Raw genomic sequence first — 18,195 nt, forward strand, 5'->3', positions numbered from 1 at the left:
CGCGGGAACTATCTTCTGGTTCAGGTTTTCTTCTTATTTTACCATCTCATACCTATTTTCCATAAACTCCAACCCTAGATTGTATTATCCTTAATTTATTTGCCCATTTTCTCACCCTAGGGTTCCTTGAATTCAAATTAGTGAATCCCTTGGATGAGGGACCGATTGCTGTGCATGTGTGGATGATATGTGTGGATGATTATTATTTACCTTTGAGCATCATTTGGTTTATAATTTTTTACAGATCCAGTCCTAGCCTGTGTAGGCCTGGACCTGTGCAGATTCCTCTTGTTTGAATGCTTGAGCTTTTGTGTAGGATGTGGAATTATTATGTGATTGTTTTGAATTAGTATGATCTAAAGCTGAGATCTTGCATATCATATTTAATTTTCATGTCCTACACCACTCTATTACTACTGGACGTGAAATGTTCATCCACTGCTCTTTAGACAGGTTTCCATGCATAACAAATGACTATAGAGGTAATGTATGCTTATTATTTCGTAATTTTGCATATGCGATTTCACTGGAATTGTTTGCGGGTGATACAGACACAATCCAGAGCAGCATTTGGTCTTGGTAAACTGAGCGAACATTCTTTTGATCGAGCTTCTGGTGTCGGGTCTAGATATGGTGAACCTGAGGTTGAAAATGTATTGCCAGTGACATGGTATGACCAATATGCCGAAAAGCATAGAACTAGCAGACAACAAAGACTCCCATCTGGGGACAAAGAACCACTCAAGCGGACACCTGAGGGAATGTCCTCATACCTTCGACTTCTTGAGAAACATAAGAGAAGGCGACAAGCATTCAAGGATGATCAGTACATGGGATTTGCCAATCCCAGTTGGGGAAATGGATCCCATATTCATCCAAATGCTGTTTCAGATGCAAATAATGCAATTGAGGATGAAACTTCTTTCTTCCCGGAAATTATGTTCCCATCTGACTGCATACCCGATAGCGCGCTCCCTCGCAGTAGGCAGGAAGACAATCAGAAATTAGAGTTTTACAGTGTTCTTGATAATTTACCCCATGTTACAAGCCGGAGTGCTGCAATGATTGAGAGGTTTGGTGTAATGCCGGATTACCTTAGGATGGGATTGGGGAGAAGTAACAGAGGAAAGAATGGGCCTGAAGGGAACAGGAAATCTCTTAGCCAAGAGCAAGCATCTCAGATGACTCAAAAGGTACTAGCTCGTGTGCTGGCGAACGTTGGCATCGAAGGTGCAACTGAAGTTTCTATGGAAGTGCTTTCTCAATTTCTCAGCTGTCATATCAGTAAACTAGGCCGAATATTGAAAGTCCTCACTGATAGTTACAGAAAACAATGTTCAGCCACAGAACTTATTAAAATGTTCCTGCAAACAGTGGGATATGGGTGAGATTACTTTCTATTTTGAACATGCTCTACAGCTATATCTGCATGTTATTTATGCATTGGTTTTTTTCTTATTTGGTGTGCATACATGATACGTCTAATTGGGTCAATTCTTTTCATCTTCTTTGTTGTACATGTGCCACATTATGCCCAAACCAGCCTATCTTTCTATCCATGGCGCATAAACTTGGGAGCCACCTGATGAACATCCTCATCCTATGCCAATGTGCTACATCGACGTGTCTTCTGAATCCTACTCTCACAAAAGTAGCCATCACATTTCTCAAGAAAAGAAGAAAAAAAAAAAGAAGCAACCTTGTCTTTTGGGTAGAAAATTTGCAACTAGTACAGTCTTATACTGTGGTCCAAAGAAGTGAATATAAAAAATAGCTCTACTGCTACTGGCATTATTGCTGCATAAAAACACCCAGTTTTCTAAAGTTTCCATGCACTTGTACTGCTTCCAGCATTATTGCTGCCTCTCAGGTTTACCGCAAACTTTGTAATAGATATGGATACAGTATGAATTCCCAACACTCTCAGATACCAGCAGGAATCAATTCTTGTAATCCATTTTTTTACCATAGTTCTAGAACTCGGTGACTCGACTTGAACTCAGTCGAGAACTTGACTCAGCTTGAAATCAGGCCATCTCTATGAAACTCACTGACAAGCTCAACTTGGTTCAGAGTCAGCATGACTCATCGAGTCTGCTCACCTAATCGGTTAACTTGACACGACTCAGCATGACTCGAACTAAGTCACTCGCCAAGTTGATGCATCTTTAAATAAGAATGTATAGTTTGCTGGTAGGAATCGAACTTGGGACCTCAAACACAAGAAGCCACATCTACCAGCAGGCCAACGGCCCAACGCTGCTTTGGTGCTTAGGTTTGCCTATTTCTAAACTCTTACTATTCAAACTACCTCTTATTAGAAAAAAATTTGTTGATAATTTAATTATTAAATATTGAGTCAAGTCGAATCGAGTCTTTACCCAACCTGACCAGATATCGAGTCGAGTTTTTGAGTCTTTAAACTATGTACTGTACAGAGAAATGTTCAGATCCATCTGAATGGACAGCAATGTTATTGTCCAATGAGTCACATGCATCTAACTTGTCATGTTTACAAAGTGTCTGACCGCTGAAAAGGTTAAACCCTACTTGAAGATCATTGGGCGCACATTTCAGGCTGATCCATTGAGGCCCACTGAAAAGGTTAGCCAGCTTAAAGAAACATTAGACGCAGATATCAGGCTAATCCATTCATCAAGTGACCCACGCTAGAAAATAAAGGATGGCCGATGGATTGACTCAATGCACATGTGGACCTGATTAGAACAGCCTGAGCTCTGCACATAATGATCTTCAAGGTGGGGCTAACTGGTGCAGATGTTTCATGCACATGACACGTTGGCTGCTAGTGCTCAATGGCTGGTAACTCCTAGGTCCGTTCAGAAAAGAAGAAGAAGAAGAAGAGGAAGAAAGAAAGAAAGAAAGAAAAAAAAATTCATGGTCCATTTGGATGGATCTGAATGTTAAATGTTAATATTTGGAAAAATAGGAAGTTTCTAGTGGGATGTTTTTTTTCTTCTTAGAGTTAGTGGAGATCATTTTAAAATAGACCACAAATTAGGAGAAAGAGGGAAAGAATTCCCAGTACAGAGGGAAGACCTGAGCGTGGTTACACGAAACCTTTAAAAAAATTCCATGTAGGGACAATTAGAAGCTCTACTACCATGAATTGTCGTGAGATGCAGTATATGATTGTTAAATTATTTTATCTAGATCGTTGATACTACCAATTCAGTGGATCCATTTCATTGGCAGTGGGATATTAGGCTGATGCTTCCCTTATTTTGTTAATCGAGCATGTGTTTTGTTTTATTGTTGTTCTTTTTTTTTCTTTTTCTTTTTCTTTTTTGTATGATCTTGTTCACTTGTTTCACTTATAGTTATCTGGTTCTTGCACATGCAATCTCTGCAAGCTGCTATTGCAAATGAGTAAAATATTTCTTTTTAAGTTGTCCGAATATGCCTACCTTTTTTAGAATACGAATTTGTCCCACATGCTTCATTTTGTTGAACTAATTGTCTAAATCTTTTCCTTTTGACTTTCATCAGGAATCTTGGGGCCTTATCAGATCAACTGATGGATGGTAGCAAGGTTTTCTCTCACCAAACACAACAACATGTACGGGGACCTCAATCACAGCATCAGAATACACTCCTACAAGCCCAGCAAGTAAGGTTACCTACTTTTTCCTGTCAAGCTGCATTTTCCTTGTGAACGTGACATATATAACTAGGTATGTCAACAGCTCAGGTTCAGATCAGTTTCTCGCATACCCGTACACAGATCTTGCCTGATGTATTGTTTCAGTCGTCCAGGTACCACATTGAGGTACCAGAGCCGTATCCAATCAGATTGGGGTACCCTTCTTAGGGTCCTGGCTTCAGGTCAGGCTGGATTTTATTAGATCTTAATTGTCAAGTTATTATAACATATTACAGATCTCGGTTTAGTTAATTAATATATGCAATATTAATATCATGGTATTAGAAGAGTCTCTCTCACGATTATCGGTTGGGTTCTATAGCTTGACAGGACTTTAGGAGGGCTGGCTTTGGAAGACAAATCAAGGAACTGGGACTCTTCGTAGTTGCCTTGATTGAGTTTTTGGGGAATCGTTGCTGTATTCTTAGATTTGTCAGTCAGGTTGTTTTAGTTCCGGTCTGTAAATGGGGTTGAGTAACACGAAGGTTACTCAACCTGCTTGCTTGTATTTCCTGTTGTATTTCTCCTTTAGAGGGCAGTTGGCTGCACCAAATTTCATGAAATACAACACTATTTTGCACCAAATTAGACTGACTAATCATGAAATTTCATGATAATGAAGCTAAATGCATCATTGCTAATTTTTTTGCTTTTCAGAAAAATAAATAAATAAATAAATCTCATGCTTCTTGGCACCCCAGTATAAATATCAAATCCAAACTGCACATTGTTTCTACAGAGTCGAATAGTTTCAAGCGCTGAATTATATAGTTCTGAAGATAGAGTTGACTTACATTATATGTATGTGTGTGATGTGTGATGCTTCTCGCTGTTATCTTTTACTTGTTAATCTAATTTTTGGTGCTGGATCCTTCAGATGCAAAGACATATGTCGCCTCAACTGCATATGTTTCATCCCCAGAACTTGGCTTTGCAGCAGCAGCAGCAGTGGAATAAACTGCAACGGCGCCAACCATCCACTCCTCGAAGTGCTGCCGGTTTGACTTCCGAGAAGGACAGGCCCGTGGTGGAAGTCAAGATTGAAAACACATCAGAATTGCCAATAGATGGTACATTCAGTGCCATTAATAGACAACAATTTCAGCTTAGGCAACAGCAGATGCCCATGGTCAACTCCCATGCTCAATCTAGCCATCAGTTCAAACAGTTGACATCTCTGCAAATTCCTCAACTCCAGACACAGTAAGACTCCAAAGTCTTTGTTGAGATTTAAGATTTAGTATGCATATTCCTTAGTAAATGATAATCAACCATACAAACCCAGATCACTTTGGAGCATAGTTCAAAAAACCAAAAACTTGACTCGATGTCCAGCCATCAGGTTGACCCAGAGGCTCAACTGGACTTGACATCGATATTTAATAATTAAATTAATAAGAATATTTCAGTGATAATGGATATTGAATATATGTGATTATAAAAATTTGAATATAAGGATACTAGTGAATTTCAAGACTTGCGGGTAGCAGTTGGTTCCTCATGTTGAGTTTGTGGGTTCAAATCTCACGCACAACACATCAGTTTTTATTTAGAAAAATGATAACCCAGTGAGTGACTCGATTCAAGTCGTGCCAAGATGACTCAACAAGTCTGCTGAATCGTGACCGAGTCAAGCTTGCCAACAAGTTTCTAAGTGACTCAGGTCGGAATCTCATCAAATTGAGTTGACTTAGCTGAGTTACGGGTGATAACTGAGTTTTAAAACTATGCCATGGAGATGGACCTAGACCATCTGGTTAGTGGGACCACTCTCTTGGATGAGCCATGACCTAATAATTGCGTCAAGGGAAAGTTTATCAGATCCATCAATTCTTTTACTAAGTCAGGAAAGAGCAATGGTCAAGAAAAAGTCCGTGCATGAAATGGTTAGAGAGCCAATTGCTAATATTGTATATGCTGATATAGTGCGCGCGCGTGTGTGTAGAGAGAGAGAGAGAGAGAGAGAGAGAGAGAGAGAGACTCTCAAACTGAACCAGTTTGACATACAACCACTTTGGTAATTGATTATTAATTAATGTTATTACTGGTAATAAATCTGGGAATAAGCAAAGGGAAAGGAAAAAGGGTCGGCAGCTCAGGTAGGCCCCACCACAGTGTTTATGTGAAATCTACCCCATCCATCAGGTGTGCCACCCCATGTTAGGCTCCAAGGCATCAGCCCCATCTGTGATTCATGTCGATCACATGATTTGAAAGAGTGCACAGGGTAACTCTCAGCCTCCAAAATGTAACCCTCGGTGTGGCCCACCTAAATCATATTTGGGCATGATTTTTGGACTCCAGGCCTATATTTTAGTGTGGCATCTAATGATTGAAGTGGATTTCATATAATCATTGTGGTGGGCCCTGTAAAAATCAAGGGTGGATGTCTCTCTCCCGATTGTTTCTGTTGGTGTGGCCCACCTGAAGCAAAGGTCAGCCTGATTTTTTGGCCCTAGGCATAATGTGTGATTACACATTCAATGGTCAGAGTGAATTTCACACACATCACAATGGGCCCCCTAAAAATCAAAGGTGCCCATCACATCACCCGGCTGTTAAGTAACACCTTAGAAAGGAATTTTAGGAGACGCCTGCCCTTGTATTTTACGGGGCCCTCTACAATTTGTATGTGAGATCTACTCCAACCATTAGATGTGTAATCCCACTTTAGGCCCAAGGCTTAAAAATCAGGTTGACCTGTGATTTAAGTGGGCCACAACCAGGGAAACAGTTGAGAGGGATGTCCACCCTTAATTTTTACAGGGCCTACCTTGATGATTATATGAAATCCACTCCAACCATTAGATGCCACACCAAAACATATGCCTGGATCCCACAACTCAGGCCCATCTGTGATTCAGGTGGGCCACACCAAGGGAAATAATGTAGAGGCTGAGAGTAGCCATGTGCATTGTTTTCAATTATGTGGTCATCACAGATGGGGCTGACTTTTGGGTCTTGGGCTTAACATGAGGTGAAGCACCTAGTGAATGGGATGGATTTCACGTAAACCGCCATGGTTGGCCCCACCCGAGCCGCGACCCCTTTTTTCCTTCCCTTTATTTATTACCATTAATTAGTTACCAATTACCAACTTGGTTGTATGTTGGTATTGCTAAATGGTGCTCGACATAAACCACCATGGTTGGGCCCACCTGATTGATGCATTTTTGGCATTTTACTAAATGGTGCTTAACACAGGCATGATCCATTGTCTTTCATTAATGGCTCTAAAAGTTATATTTTCTGATAGATTGTTGGGTGCTTTTCATTGTTGGTACAGAAGCATGTTCAGTGTGAGGACACCACCAGTGAAGGTAGAGGGCTTCCAAGAATTGATGGGTGGGGATGCAACGTCAAAGCATGATTCAGAGGAGCACAAGTTAACCTCCCCTTCGAAATAGTTGGGTATGCCCTTGCCCCTTCGGTTATTTTCCTGTTTTCATATATTCATTTCTGATGGCTTAGATTAAAATGGCCCACTCTATAGTATTTAGAGGGCTTGCTTTTCCACCTCCATCATGAGTAGGATTAAGGTTTTAAGGTGAGAAAAAAGATACATGCAAAAGGTGTAGTAATGGACTATTCTGCTTGAGTTGTAATCTAGGAGTAATGTATAAATATCCATTGTTACATGCATTGATGCTCTCTTCTTCTTCTTTTTTTTTTTTTTTCTTTTTTGCTTTTTTTGTGTTAAAGAATTAAAGAGATCTAGTAAGCTCACATGTGCTGGTATTGTATACTGTTGTGAGATCCATTATGTCCATCAAGTGGGTCCCCACGTGCAGATGTTCTGGCCCAAAATTCAGGTTTGTCTGGTGGTCAGGTTGGCCACAATTCATGAAACAAATGAACGGATGAAGAAAGCTTGGCCGACCTTTCTCCAATCCACCTGCCTGTTTCTAAACAACCGCCTGCCTGACAAGTGGACCAGTGTGATTTTAAAAAAATAATAATAATAATAATCACTTGCTGAACAGATTGAATCTCTCACCTCTGCATCATGCTGGGATGAGTGAAATGTACATGGGCTGCCTCATGCACGCATGGAGCTTAAGCAAATCTCTCTGACAATAACCTTGTGGAGGCAGCAACGTTGTTCGACCAAGATGACAGGAAGACAATCCGGAATTGTGGATTGATGGAGATGGAATTCTATCAAAGATAATCTAGCATTGCTTTGTGGTGTCTTGAAGATCGTAGGTGATTTCTATGATGATGGCGGTTTTATGGAGAGGTCCTGTCGAAAGGCCCATCTAGGGTGCTAGATGAACTACGTGGAGAACAGGCTGAGAAATGGGGGAAGATTTATGACTATCTTGGACAGTTTTTAGGAAATTTAGACAGATTTTATTCTCTCTCTCTCTCTCTCTCTTTTTTTAATATTAACTGTTCTCAGGATTTTGCCTCTAAAACTGATTTTCAGGGTTTTGTAATCAAGCATTGTTAAGCCCACAGGCATGTGCAATAAAGCTCATGTACACACCACACTCGTGCCAGCATGGCATTATAGGTCTGAGATCATTCCATCTGTTAGACTGGCACCACTATGTTGATGCCAAGAATCAGGTTGACCCACTCGTCAGGTGGACCAACATTTGCAAAACAAATGAATGGCTCCGAAAAACTTAGCTGAATTTTTCTATCCCATTTGCCGAATGTACCAGAACGATTTTTGGAAAAGCATGTACAAGATCAAACCAATATGATGGATGGATTGTATCTCACACCTATACATCACCCACACGCATGTTCCATACCCATGAGCTTTATTGCACACTCGCGCTTACCAAAGCTCTTTGTAATCTTTAGTATCATATCCGGTATTGAAGAGGCTATGTTTTTCTATGTTGGAAATTATTGGGGGAAGAGAGGGTTTGTATCCATTTTGAGACGTTTGCTCTACAATCAAAGAAGGATTTCTGATCATGTAAATTCAATTTCAGCCCAAGGACATTATGGTGACTGTAACGAGGGTTGCAGTTCCATTTTCTGCCTCTCCTTTTTTTTTTTTTTTAATTTATTTAACAGGAATGACGTTGGACTTGGCCCAGATACACCTACTGGCACCATCGCGACCAAGAGAGAGCCCTAGTCCAACTGGTTGGACCACCGTTTAAGGTCCACCCAATGGACAACTTACAACTTGTTAACTGCATGTGACATCCAATCCTTTCATAGATTGGCCCCACCGTGACGAACTCTATATGAAAAAATCAGCCCTATCCACTCATCAAGTGAGCCATACCATAGAGAACGGTGTATAGCCATTGATAAATTGCAAAATATAAGTGTGATCCACTTGATGAGAGGATAGAGCTGAAATTTTTTTTATTTTGATATGGAGTTCCTCATTGTGGGGCCAATCTATTGAACAGATATGGATGTCCCATGCACTTACCAGGCTGTAGTTATCCACTAGGTGGAGAGTAAAACTGTTGTCCAACCGGGCAGGAAGACGTGAGGGATACATGGCAAGGATGTGGTGATCTGGAGTGTTGATATGGTGACTGGCTGTGTGGATAATGGGCCAATCCAAAATTTGCAAATTGAGGTGAGCTTTGATGGTTCACTGTGGACTGTTGGTTGGTCTAACTGACCTTTTCCTTTTTGTAGTTCACTAAATGGATGGCTATGGATATCTATTCCCCATTATTTTTGGTATATGGCCTATCCAATTGATGGTCCACAAGAACAATGGTTATGATCACCACATGATCACCGTGGAGGGTACTGCATGAAAGTTTTTTACGCAGGATACGATGCATACTAGCATCCGGCATAAATAACCTGATAATTCTAAAATGAGCTTTAAAAATAGATGGAAGGTGTTAATAAAACACATACATCATGGTGGGCTAACAGAGAGCATTTCCATCACTGACGTCGTCGTATAGACACGTGAAAATAAACCTATGCTTAAGTGAGAAGGCCCTACTAATTGATAACTAATAGGGTTGCAATATCAACCGTTGATCATACTTAGGCAGGCCCCCGGATGTATGTCTTACATACATCTGTTTCGCCAGCTCATTCTAGGGCATGAGCCCAAAAAATGCAACAAATCCAAATATCAGGAAGCATTGGTGACTGAACGACCAAAAAATGCAACAAATCCAAATATCAGGAAGCATTGGTGACTGAAAGTTTTCGATCAAGCTGATATTTGTGTGGTAACTTCATCCTGGTCTGTGTAACCTTATCAATAGATGGCAACTAAACATTCTGGTGGCCCCCAAGAAGTTATTAATGGTGGGAATTCAATCACCATTCTTTACGGTGGTGTGGTCCACATGATATTTGGATCTACTTAATTTTAGGGATCATCCCCTAAAATGAGCTGTCAAAACGTAGCGTGGATGCAAGACATCCATCATAGTGGCCCCACAGTCAGGTATCAGCCGCATCCATAAATGTCAAAGGCCCTTTGGAGAGATCTTTTCGAATCCTTTCATTTCCTTAAATGTGCCCTTCCAAGAGATTTTTCGAATCCTTTCTTTCCTTCTTTTAAAATAGAAGCAATGGATTCCCTTCTTCCTCGAAGCACATTTGTAATAAATGCATCATTAAATAACTCCTCTCTGATATTTATTTGGAAATTAAACACAATAACATTCAGCCCCAAATCAACATTACCCAAGCTGGTTGGACCTGAGATACAGCAAACAGCACCAAATCAACAGCGCGTGCACACACACACACACATGAGAGAGAGAGAGAGAGAGAGAGAGAGAGAGAGAGAGAGATTTAAATTTTAAATTTTAAATTTATTTACTAATTTACAACAAATATTTTTAAATATTTTTATTTTTGGCGAGATTTCCCAATAATAGCAAGAGAAAACCTTCAAATTTTGAAAATCTTCCCAGAAATATCAGGCCCAAGAAACTGCCAATACCAAGTTTTCTCACTATAATTGACAGTGGTCTTAAATGCACACCCCATCATGAATGGGCCATGCTGCCAAAACTGTACTGATCGAACAATCATGTCCAACCATCCTTGAAGGCTTGTAGCCAGAAAAGTGACTATTCAAATTTTGCTTCACGCAAGTTCCTCAAACAAAATTGCATTACACCAGCTACTCTTTCCTGAATTCTAATGTTACACGCTAACAGTTACAGTTATGTAACTTATTAACTGAAACTAAAAGAATGAAAAACTCAAGTCGAAAAAAAAAAAAGCCAAAGAGAACTCCAAACGGATTTTCCTGATAACAAAATTCAAGAATCCCCATTTAAAAAGAAGAAGAAGAAGAAGAAGACTCATTTCTCATCATACACTCACAATATTACGGGAATCTTTCTTGCGGTGGGGAAAACTGCAAGGACGAATTTGGGTTACTTCTGTTACTTTTCTTCTTTTTTTTTTCTTTTTCGTATTTGGATGCAAGCATCTGAATCATTCATCAACTTTTCCGCTTCCTTCTTCCACAAAAATGATCCAGTATTCCGACCACTACAGCACCAGTATCTTTCTGCAAAACCAAAGGATCAGGATAGATCAAGGAACTGAATCAAATGGATGCCTTGGAAACTGTTCCATCTATGTTTAAGTCATTCCACCAAAATGCGATTCAGACCCCATGCTTCTGATGCTTTTTAAGTTTCAGAAGTAGTTTTCAGTACAAAGAAGAAAAATAAGTGTGTGCAGCATATCCATTCTAGTAGCACAAGTATAAAAATAGGGATGTGTGTATCATCAGGTGGGGTCTAAATGGTTGCTGCCATTTCCAAATACCAGATGGTTAGGCAACCTTAAAGAGTGGTAAAATATCACCAATATACATGCGGTTACAGTAAGATGATGCAATTCAGTGATGAAATATGCCTCAGTTACACAGTCTTCAATGAGATACATGATAGAACAGCTTGAATTTCGGAGTTCAAATGGATATGAATGATTGAGATACTTCCGTGTCATCATTTACATGCAAGCTGAATCAAGCCAGGTTATAATTACATGCATCTTGATGTTAAACAAATAAATAAAATGTGCCAAACAGACAGTATCATACGGACATGTGAATTTATCCAATATATTTTGAAAAAGAAAGAAAGGCGGGGAAATATGCTAATAAGAAATGGTATATTTCCACATTCTCTTTCTAATTTTCAAATGTAGAGAGTTTCTTTTTCATATGTTAATATCCATGTACCTTAATTTTGCAATGCATGTCGGATACATGCAGCCGGGTCCGGACTGGCACAGTCACTCTTTACCCCAGTTCATTGCCTCCATGCAATCAGGCAGGATATTTCACTTATCAGCCAGCGGCCACTGGTATCTGGCAGTCGGTGTGGACCTTTTCTTTTAAGTTTAAATTGGCAATGGTAGCTTCCTCCTTTATAGACGCAGCATGCATTCAGGTAGTGAGGGGTTTGTCTTCACCTCGTGCAGCTGCTTCTGGATTCCACATAGGAGGTCCATAGATGAATGGAAAGGAATTCAAGTGTGCATGCCTTTTGTAAGGCGACGAAGAGGAGAAGACAATCATCTTCATCTCTCCCCACACGATAACAACGAGATTCTTCTCTTTTCCCCTAAAGTAATGAGAAGATAAAAATTTAGGTTGTAAACAGCAATCATTTAAAGCAAAAAGTAATACATTTGACTAAATTCCAGATAGTGGAGGCTCATACCCTGCTGGAATGGTCAACAAAAAAGTATAAGTAGCAGGATAAGTAACAGAACTGTTCTTCTTCATCTAGGTTTATGGGAGATCTTTTGTGTGGTAGAGTTAACAGGTCTGTTTTTGGTTGGCAGCAGAAATTGTGTTCAAAAGAAAAAAGAGCATACAAAATCCATCAAGAGAATGAATAGGAATCACCAGTGCAAACCCAACAAAGACAAAGTTGAGAGCAATGTCCAAGAGTAAACAAGCATTATGACAGTACCCATATGCATACAGCAGCAAATAGGAGCAAATGGTTATTCAGAATCTTCCAATCCGGATTCATGGAGCATCATGTGAGTATTGTATCCTGGTGTAGTTTGAACAGTCTTGTTCTACAAAATAATATAGAAGTCAGCATTCATCTGCTAGATAGACACCCTTGAATGCACAAGCTTGTTGCCTTAAACATTAGGCATGCATAGCTGAGAAACTACACAGCTTGCAGCACCTAACAGATGCATGAAACTAGTTAGAAACACATAAAAAGGGGTGTGAATCCATGCACTTCCTTCACCCTATGAATCAAGGATCTCGGCCATAGTAACTTTCACTCACCACATCAGCGACACAAATACATTTGAGGGGCACTATAACATAAGAGCCCGGTGCTGGAAAATATCTTGGGAGTATCACGCACAAATTTCCCAAGGTATGTTTAATCTTTTGAATGGCCAATACATTCTTCTAAATGATTTGTTCTGTTATTTTCCATGAAACTTTGCTTTGGCTTTATTATTGAAAAGGATGAAAAGATCAATGAGGATGTTTCCAATAGGATTAAAGCTGGGTGGATGAAGTGGAGATGTGCCTCTAGAGTGTTATGTGAGAGCCACATGCCTATGAAACTTAAGAGAAAGGGTTATAGAACAGCTATTGGCTCGCCATGATTTATGAGGCAGAGTAGTTGGGCAGTTAGAAGGCAACACATGAAGAGGATGAGAATGTTGAGATCGGCGTGTGAGAAGAAAAGTTAAAATTAAGAACGAGGTCATCCAAACAAACTAGGAATAGGTCATCCAGAGGCTGACACGCTTACTAAAACCTTCTTCCTCTGATCTTTATTGAAACCATATGAATGGTCCAAATTTTCCAATAAAATATTCGACAATTCTTCATATTTGATGCAAGCATCTAATCACAATCCAAAATCACAGGGCATGTACACAGTTTTTTTTTCCAGTGATTCATACACAGGATCATTTAGTATACCATCATCATCTAAACCTTATCCCAATTAATTGGAGCCAGCTACACAAATCCTGTTCAGCCATTCCACTATTGCTCGAAATGTCAGATTGTCAGGATTCATGAGAAAAAGGTGTGGCCAAAGTTTGACACCAGCTGCCAACCTGATGTAACCCTCCTTTATCCGGGCCTAGGACCAGCAATGAGATTGAAGCACAAAACTCTCACTGGCAGGATTATCATTTAATATTATAGTTTTTACTGGAAGCTAGGCTTCCCAGCTTGATCTTTGCTACCCTCTGCAGATCGACCCATTCCATATGCCTAAGCGTAGTATTGATAAAACTACAAAAAATAGTTAATTATGTAGCACTGACAACAAGCAGAGAATTCATAAAAGCATCCCATGCCAAGCAAATCACTATATCAAAAAATAACAGCAGGAAAATTCTTGTTTTATCAATCGCACGCCATATCTAATGTCGATGATTTTGTAAGAATGCAACAAATAATGCAATTAAGGGACTCCTGCATCGTGTGCACTGGCATAACATGGTTACTTGAAGTCTTCAACAGTTGTGATGGACTCATTAAATTTGTGGAATAAACTTTTTTAAAGGTTCAAGTTGTATAACACAGAGGGCAGAAACTGAAAACTGATTATTTATGTAGACAGAAATATGAAGAATCTTATATCAATTGAAAGAAGAAGAAGAATCTTGAATGGAAGCATAAACTAAGAAGGTAAAAAAGTCACCTGTTATTAAATATGTGATGACAGATACTCGGCGCACTGCAGTAACTCATCCCTCCGAACTACTGCAGAATCTCCACTGCCATAACACAAGTATGCTTTCCAGATGCCTTGAGGCAGCAAACCCATTATTGAACTGTCTGCCATTTCCTTTAGCAGATCAAGTGAAGCAATGGTACAAAGCTTAGAAGAGCAAGATACAAGATTTGACAAAAGAACCTTTGTATGATGCAAGAGCATCCAGTACCTCCATCTTCAACTTGTCCCAAGGGAAGAGATCTCTTTTGGCCAAAGATGAAAGCAGCAAGGAAGCACATTCAGTGATAAGAAGCCCTCTATTCATCTCTATCGTAAGTTTTATGAACAATTCTTTTCAACAGGTAGTTCCTTGATCAGCAAATCATATGTTTGAGAACTGGGCTGACAACCATTTTTCTCCAAGATATCTAACATCTCAGAGCATCTATCAACATGGCCCTTTTTAAGAAGACCATCAATAAGAATTGTCCATGCTACTTCATCACAATTATATCCACATCGAAGCAAACTACAGAAAGCTATTTTAGCCCTTTCAACGTTTCCTTCATCACAAAACCCACAGACAAGTAGCCTGTATGATTCCAAATGCGGCAGATGACCACATTCAAACATTACATCCACCAATGCTAATGCTTCCCCATGCTTTCCCAACTTGCAGCAACAATTAACAAGTGAGGTGTAGATATCCTCATTGGGAGATATTCCTTTTTCGTTCATATGACGAACCAACAGTTGAGCTTCTTCCAACCTCCCCTCTTTGCAGAATCCTGCTGTGAGGGCATCATAAGTGTTGGCATTAGGAGTGCAACCATGTTCAGTCATTTTCTCCAACAGCTTTAACGCGGTCTCTATATTCAAAACCTTCCACACATCAACAGTATCTATAGAGGAGCCATCTGCAGCAGAATCGGCACTTATCCCATCACTTAATTTCTTGAACCCCTTTTCATAGAAGAGATGCTTAACCATAATGGAATATGTTTGACGATTAGGCTCACATCCTGAATCCGTTAATCGCTTGAAAACATCAAAAGCACGTTCAATCAATCCCATATTTCCACACCCATCTATCAATGTGGTATAAGTTACCAAATCTGGGTGAACCCCTTCTGTATTCATTTTAACCATCAAACTCTCCGCTTCCTCTAACTTTCCTTCACTGCAATATGCGCGAATGAAGGCAGTGTAAGTGCAAGCATCAGGCCGACATCCTGAAGAAACCATTTGCTCAAAAATTCTATAAGCGTGGTCGGAATCACCTCCTTTCAACATGTCATCAATGAGAATCGTATAAGTGAAAGCAGTGGGCTCCACTCCCATCTCCACCATTTTGTTTAGCAAAGCTGAAGCTTCATGAATTTTTCTTTCTTTGCACAGGCCATCCATCAATGCATTGTAAGCATGAGAGTTTGGCAAGCAACCCTCATCAGCCATTTTCTCAAACAGCAAATGAGCTCTATCAATATTCCCAGCCTTGCAGTTCCCATCAATCAAAGCAGTATATATCACGTCATTTGCCTTCAATTTTTTCTCAGTGAGAGAATCAAAGAGAGCATGAGCTTCTTCAATCCTCCCGTCTTTGCAAAGGGCATCTATTAAAGTAGAGTAAGTCCATTGGTCAGCAACCAAACCATTTCCAACCATCAAATCAAGCAACCTAAAAGCACTACCTATATGACCCTCCTTACATTGCCCATGAATTAACGAGTTATACGTAACCAAACTCGGCAATAAACCTCGCTCAAACATCTTATTCAATAGCCCCATTGCCTTGTGTACTTTCCTGTCATTACAAAACCCACATATCAACTCGTTATAAGTGCGAGCATTAGGTTCACATCCGTTCAATTCCATCGAGCCCAAAACTGCAAATGCAGAATCCACCTTTCCCTCCTTGCAATACCCATCAATCAAAGCATTGTAAGTAACCACATTGGGGACCAAACCCTTCTCCAACATCTCATTCAACATTCCCTCAGCATCTTCAAGCTCATTCTCCTTGCACAAACTATCGATAAGCACTGTGTACGTATGCACATTCGGCTCACAACCCTTATCCAACATCTCCCGAAACAAATCAAATGCCTCACATCGCCTCCCCAGCCCGCAAAGACCCGCTATAAGAACAGTGTACGTGCGGACAGTCGGGCGACATCCATCATCACCCATTTGAGAATACAAAACAAAAGCCTCATCTATCCGCCCGCCCTCACACAACCCATGTATAAGCACCGTATACGAAACCTCATTCCTCTGACAACCCTTTTGTGGCATCAACCAAAAGACCCGATACGCACCATCCAAATCGCCACTCCGACAATGCCCCAAGATGAAAGACGTGTACGTAAACGTATCCGGCACCAAACCATCGCGCAAAACATAGCTCAAATACAACCTCGCCTCGACAAGATTTGCTTCCTTGCAATGCACATTAATCATCGTATTATACGTATAAATATTTGGAGCAATCCTGTCGGCCAAAACCTCTGAAAAAACGTCCTTCATCACATCGATCATCATGAACCTTGACAATGACATCAACAACATGTTGTAGCATCTAAGCGTCAGTTTGAATTTAAAATCATCAATACCTTCTCGATTCATCCTCCGGACGAAATCCACTACGAAGCACATATCAGCGGCGGACGCGCAGGATTTGATCATAGAGATCCTGATCTTTTCAGCAGCGGACAGGAACCGCGACCGGATGAGGAGAATGAGGAGGGAGGCGTGGGACTGTGCGTTGTGGCGGTAGCCGGGGCGACGGCCGATCCAGTCGAAGAAATCGAGGGCGGTTTTGGCGTCGAGAGGAGGATTGAAAAGGGCAGAAACGAGAGATGGGGTTAGAGAAGGGGCGATCTCTCTGAGGGAGGGGTTCTTCTGCCAGCCAGGGCGGGAGAGGATGGAGAGGATTTGGTTATTTATAGAGGAGGGTTTCGTATCTATGGTTAGGTTTTGGGAGAGAGAGGCGAGGGAAGAAGAGGGTTTTTTGGGGGAGAGGAGGAGGAAAGGGGCTTTGAAGGGGGTGAGATGGAGGAGGAGGAGGATGATGGGCTGACCTGGATTAATCGTGGCCGTCGATCTTATCATTGTCGAGGATCGGACGCCGGGGAGGAATCCATGCATGAATGTGGTGGTTTGGGGAGGGGGTGGAGGAGCCGCAGCGAAATGCAGGGAGGAGTGGCTTCTTTTTTCGGATAGCTGGAGTAGGGGTTTGCTAACGTGCGCAGGTGGCGTTGGAGGAGGAAGCGGATTGCGTACCGAGTAGAGAAAATTCTGTGGGGCCACAGTGATTTATTTCTTTTATCCACGCCGTCCATCCGTTTTATCAGCTCATTTTAGTGGATGAGTCCAAAAATTGAAGCATGTCCAAATCTCAAGTGGACCACACCACAGGAAACAAGTACCCAATCCATGGTGGGGAGGTTTAGGGAACGAGATCCAGACCGTTCATCGGGTGGATCGCACTTTTTATGGGTTGTGGTTAGGAAATCGGATCTGCCAAGTCATCAGGTGGGTCACAAATGTACGTTGATTTGTGGTTCGCTGATCGAGTCCTCTTAATGTTCCATTTTTCTATACTTTTGGTGGCCCACCTTATAAATGGAGAAGACTCAGCGATGGCCAAATATGGACGGTTACGATCTTCCAATGAACTGGATTCTTGTTTGAGGTCAATCAACAGTGGGGCTAGCAGACAACGATCACATGAGCACTTTGAGTGGGGCCCACCTGTGATGTGCACATGGAATCCAGACCGTGAGTCTATTCTGAATCCTCATTTTCACCGTTGATCTCAAGAATCATCTTAATTCAAAAGCCAGGTCGGCCACACAAAGAAGCAATGTACAATCACTTGTAATACCTATGCAT

General features: G+C 40.9%; 2 protein-coding genes across 12 annotated transcripts in view; one reads left to right on the top strand and one right to left on the bottom strand.

Annotated features, from left to right (window-relative positions):
* LOC131218704 (uncharacterized) overlaps positions 1-12,572 on the top strand; it is a 35,214-nt gene extending 22,642 nt beyond the window's left edge. For 2 of the 6 annotated variants that reach the window (XM_058213420.1, XM_058213425.1), the window contains 4 exons: positions 552-1,384; positions 3,511-3,631; positions 4,542-4,867; positions 6,951-7,306. In XM_058213420.1, coding sequence (XP_058069403.1) covers positions 552-1,384; positions 3,511-3,631; positions 4,542-4,867; positions 6,951-7,071 — 1,401 coding nt within the window. In that variant the 3' untranslated portion in view covers positions 7,072-7,306. Of the gene's footprint in view, positions 1-551; positions 1,385-3,510; positions 3,632-4,541; positions 4,868-6,950; positions 7,307-7,647; positions 8,608-8,698; positions 9,332-12,433 lie in introns of those variants that run through there. The other 4 variants (XM_058213422.1, XM_058213424.1, XM_058213421.1 and 1 more) reach the window with 4 other exon arrangements.
* Positions 10,643-17,546, bottom strand: LOC131218703 (pentatricopeptide repeat-containing protein At5g65560). Of its 6 annotated transcripts, none has more exons than XM_058213417.1 (5): positions 14,287-17,546; positions 12,577-12,676; positions 12,310-12,416; positions 11,826-12,210; positions 10,643-11,144 (listed from the first exon to the last, which is right to left on the bottom strand). In XM_058213417.1, the coding sequence occupies exon 1, from the start codon at positions 17,446-17,448 to the stop codon at positions 14,641-14,643; it is 2,808 nt and encodes a 935-aa protein (XP_058069400.1). In that variant the 5' UTR covers positions 17,449-17,546; the 3' UTR covers positions 10,643-11,144; positions 11,826-12,210; positions 12,310-12,416; positions 12,577-12,676; positions 14,287-14,640. The 6 variants fall into 6 exon arrangements, with proteins under 6 accessions (XP_058069400.1, XP_058069399.1, XP_058069398.1 ...); XM_058213416.1 differs by having other exon boundaries at positions 12,565-12,676; XM_058213415.1 differs by having other exon boundaries at positions 12,310-12,676.
* Between the last annotated feature and the right edge of the window lie 649 nt (positions 17,547-18,195).

The sequence above is a fragment of the Magnolia sinica genome, chromosome 11, assembly GCF_029962835.1.
Source record: "Magnolia sinica isolate HGM2019 chromosome 11, MsV1, whole genome shotgun sequence".
NCBI classification, from domain to species: domain Eukaryota; kingdom Viridiplantae; phylum Streptophyta; class Magnoliopsida; order Magnoliales; family Magnoliaceae; genus Magnolia; species Magnolia sinica.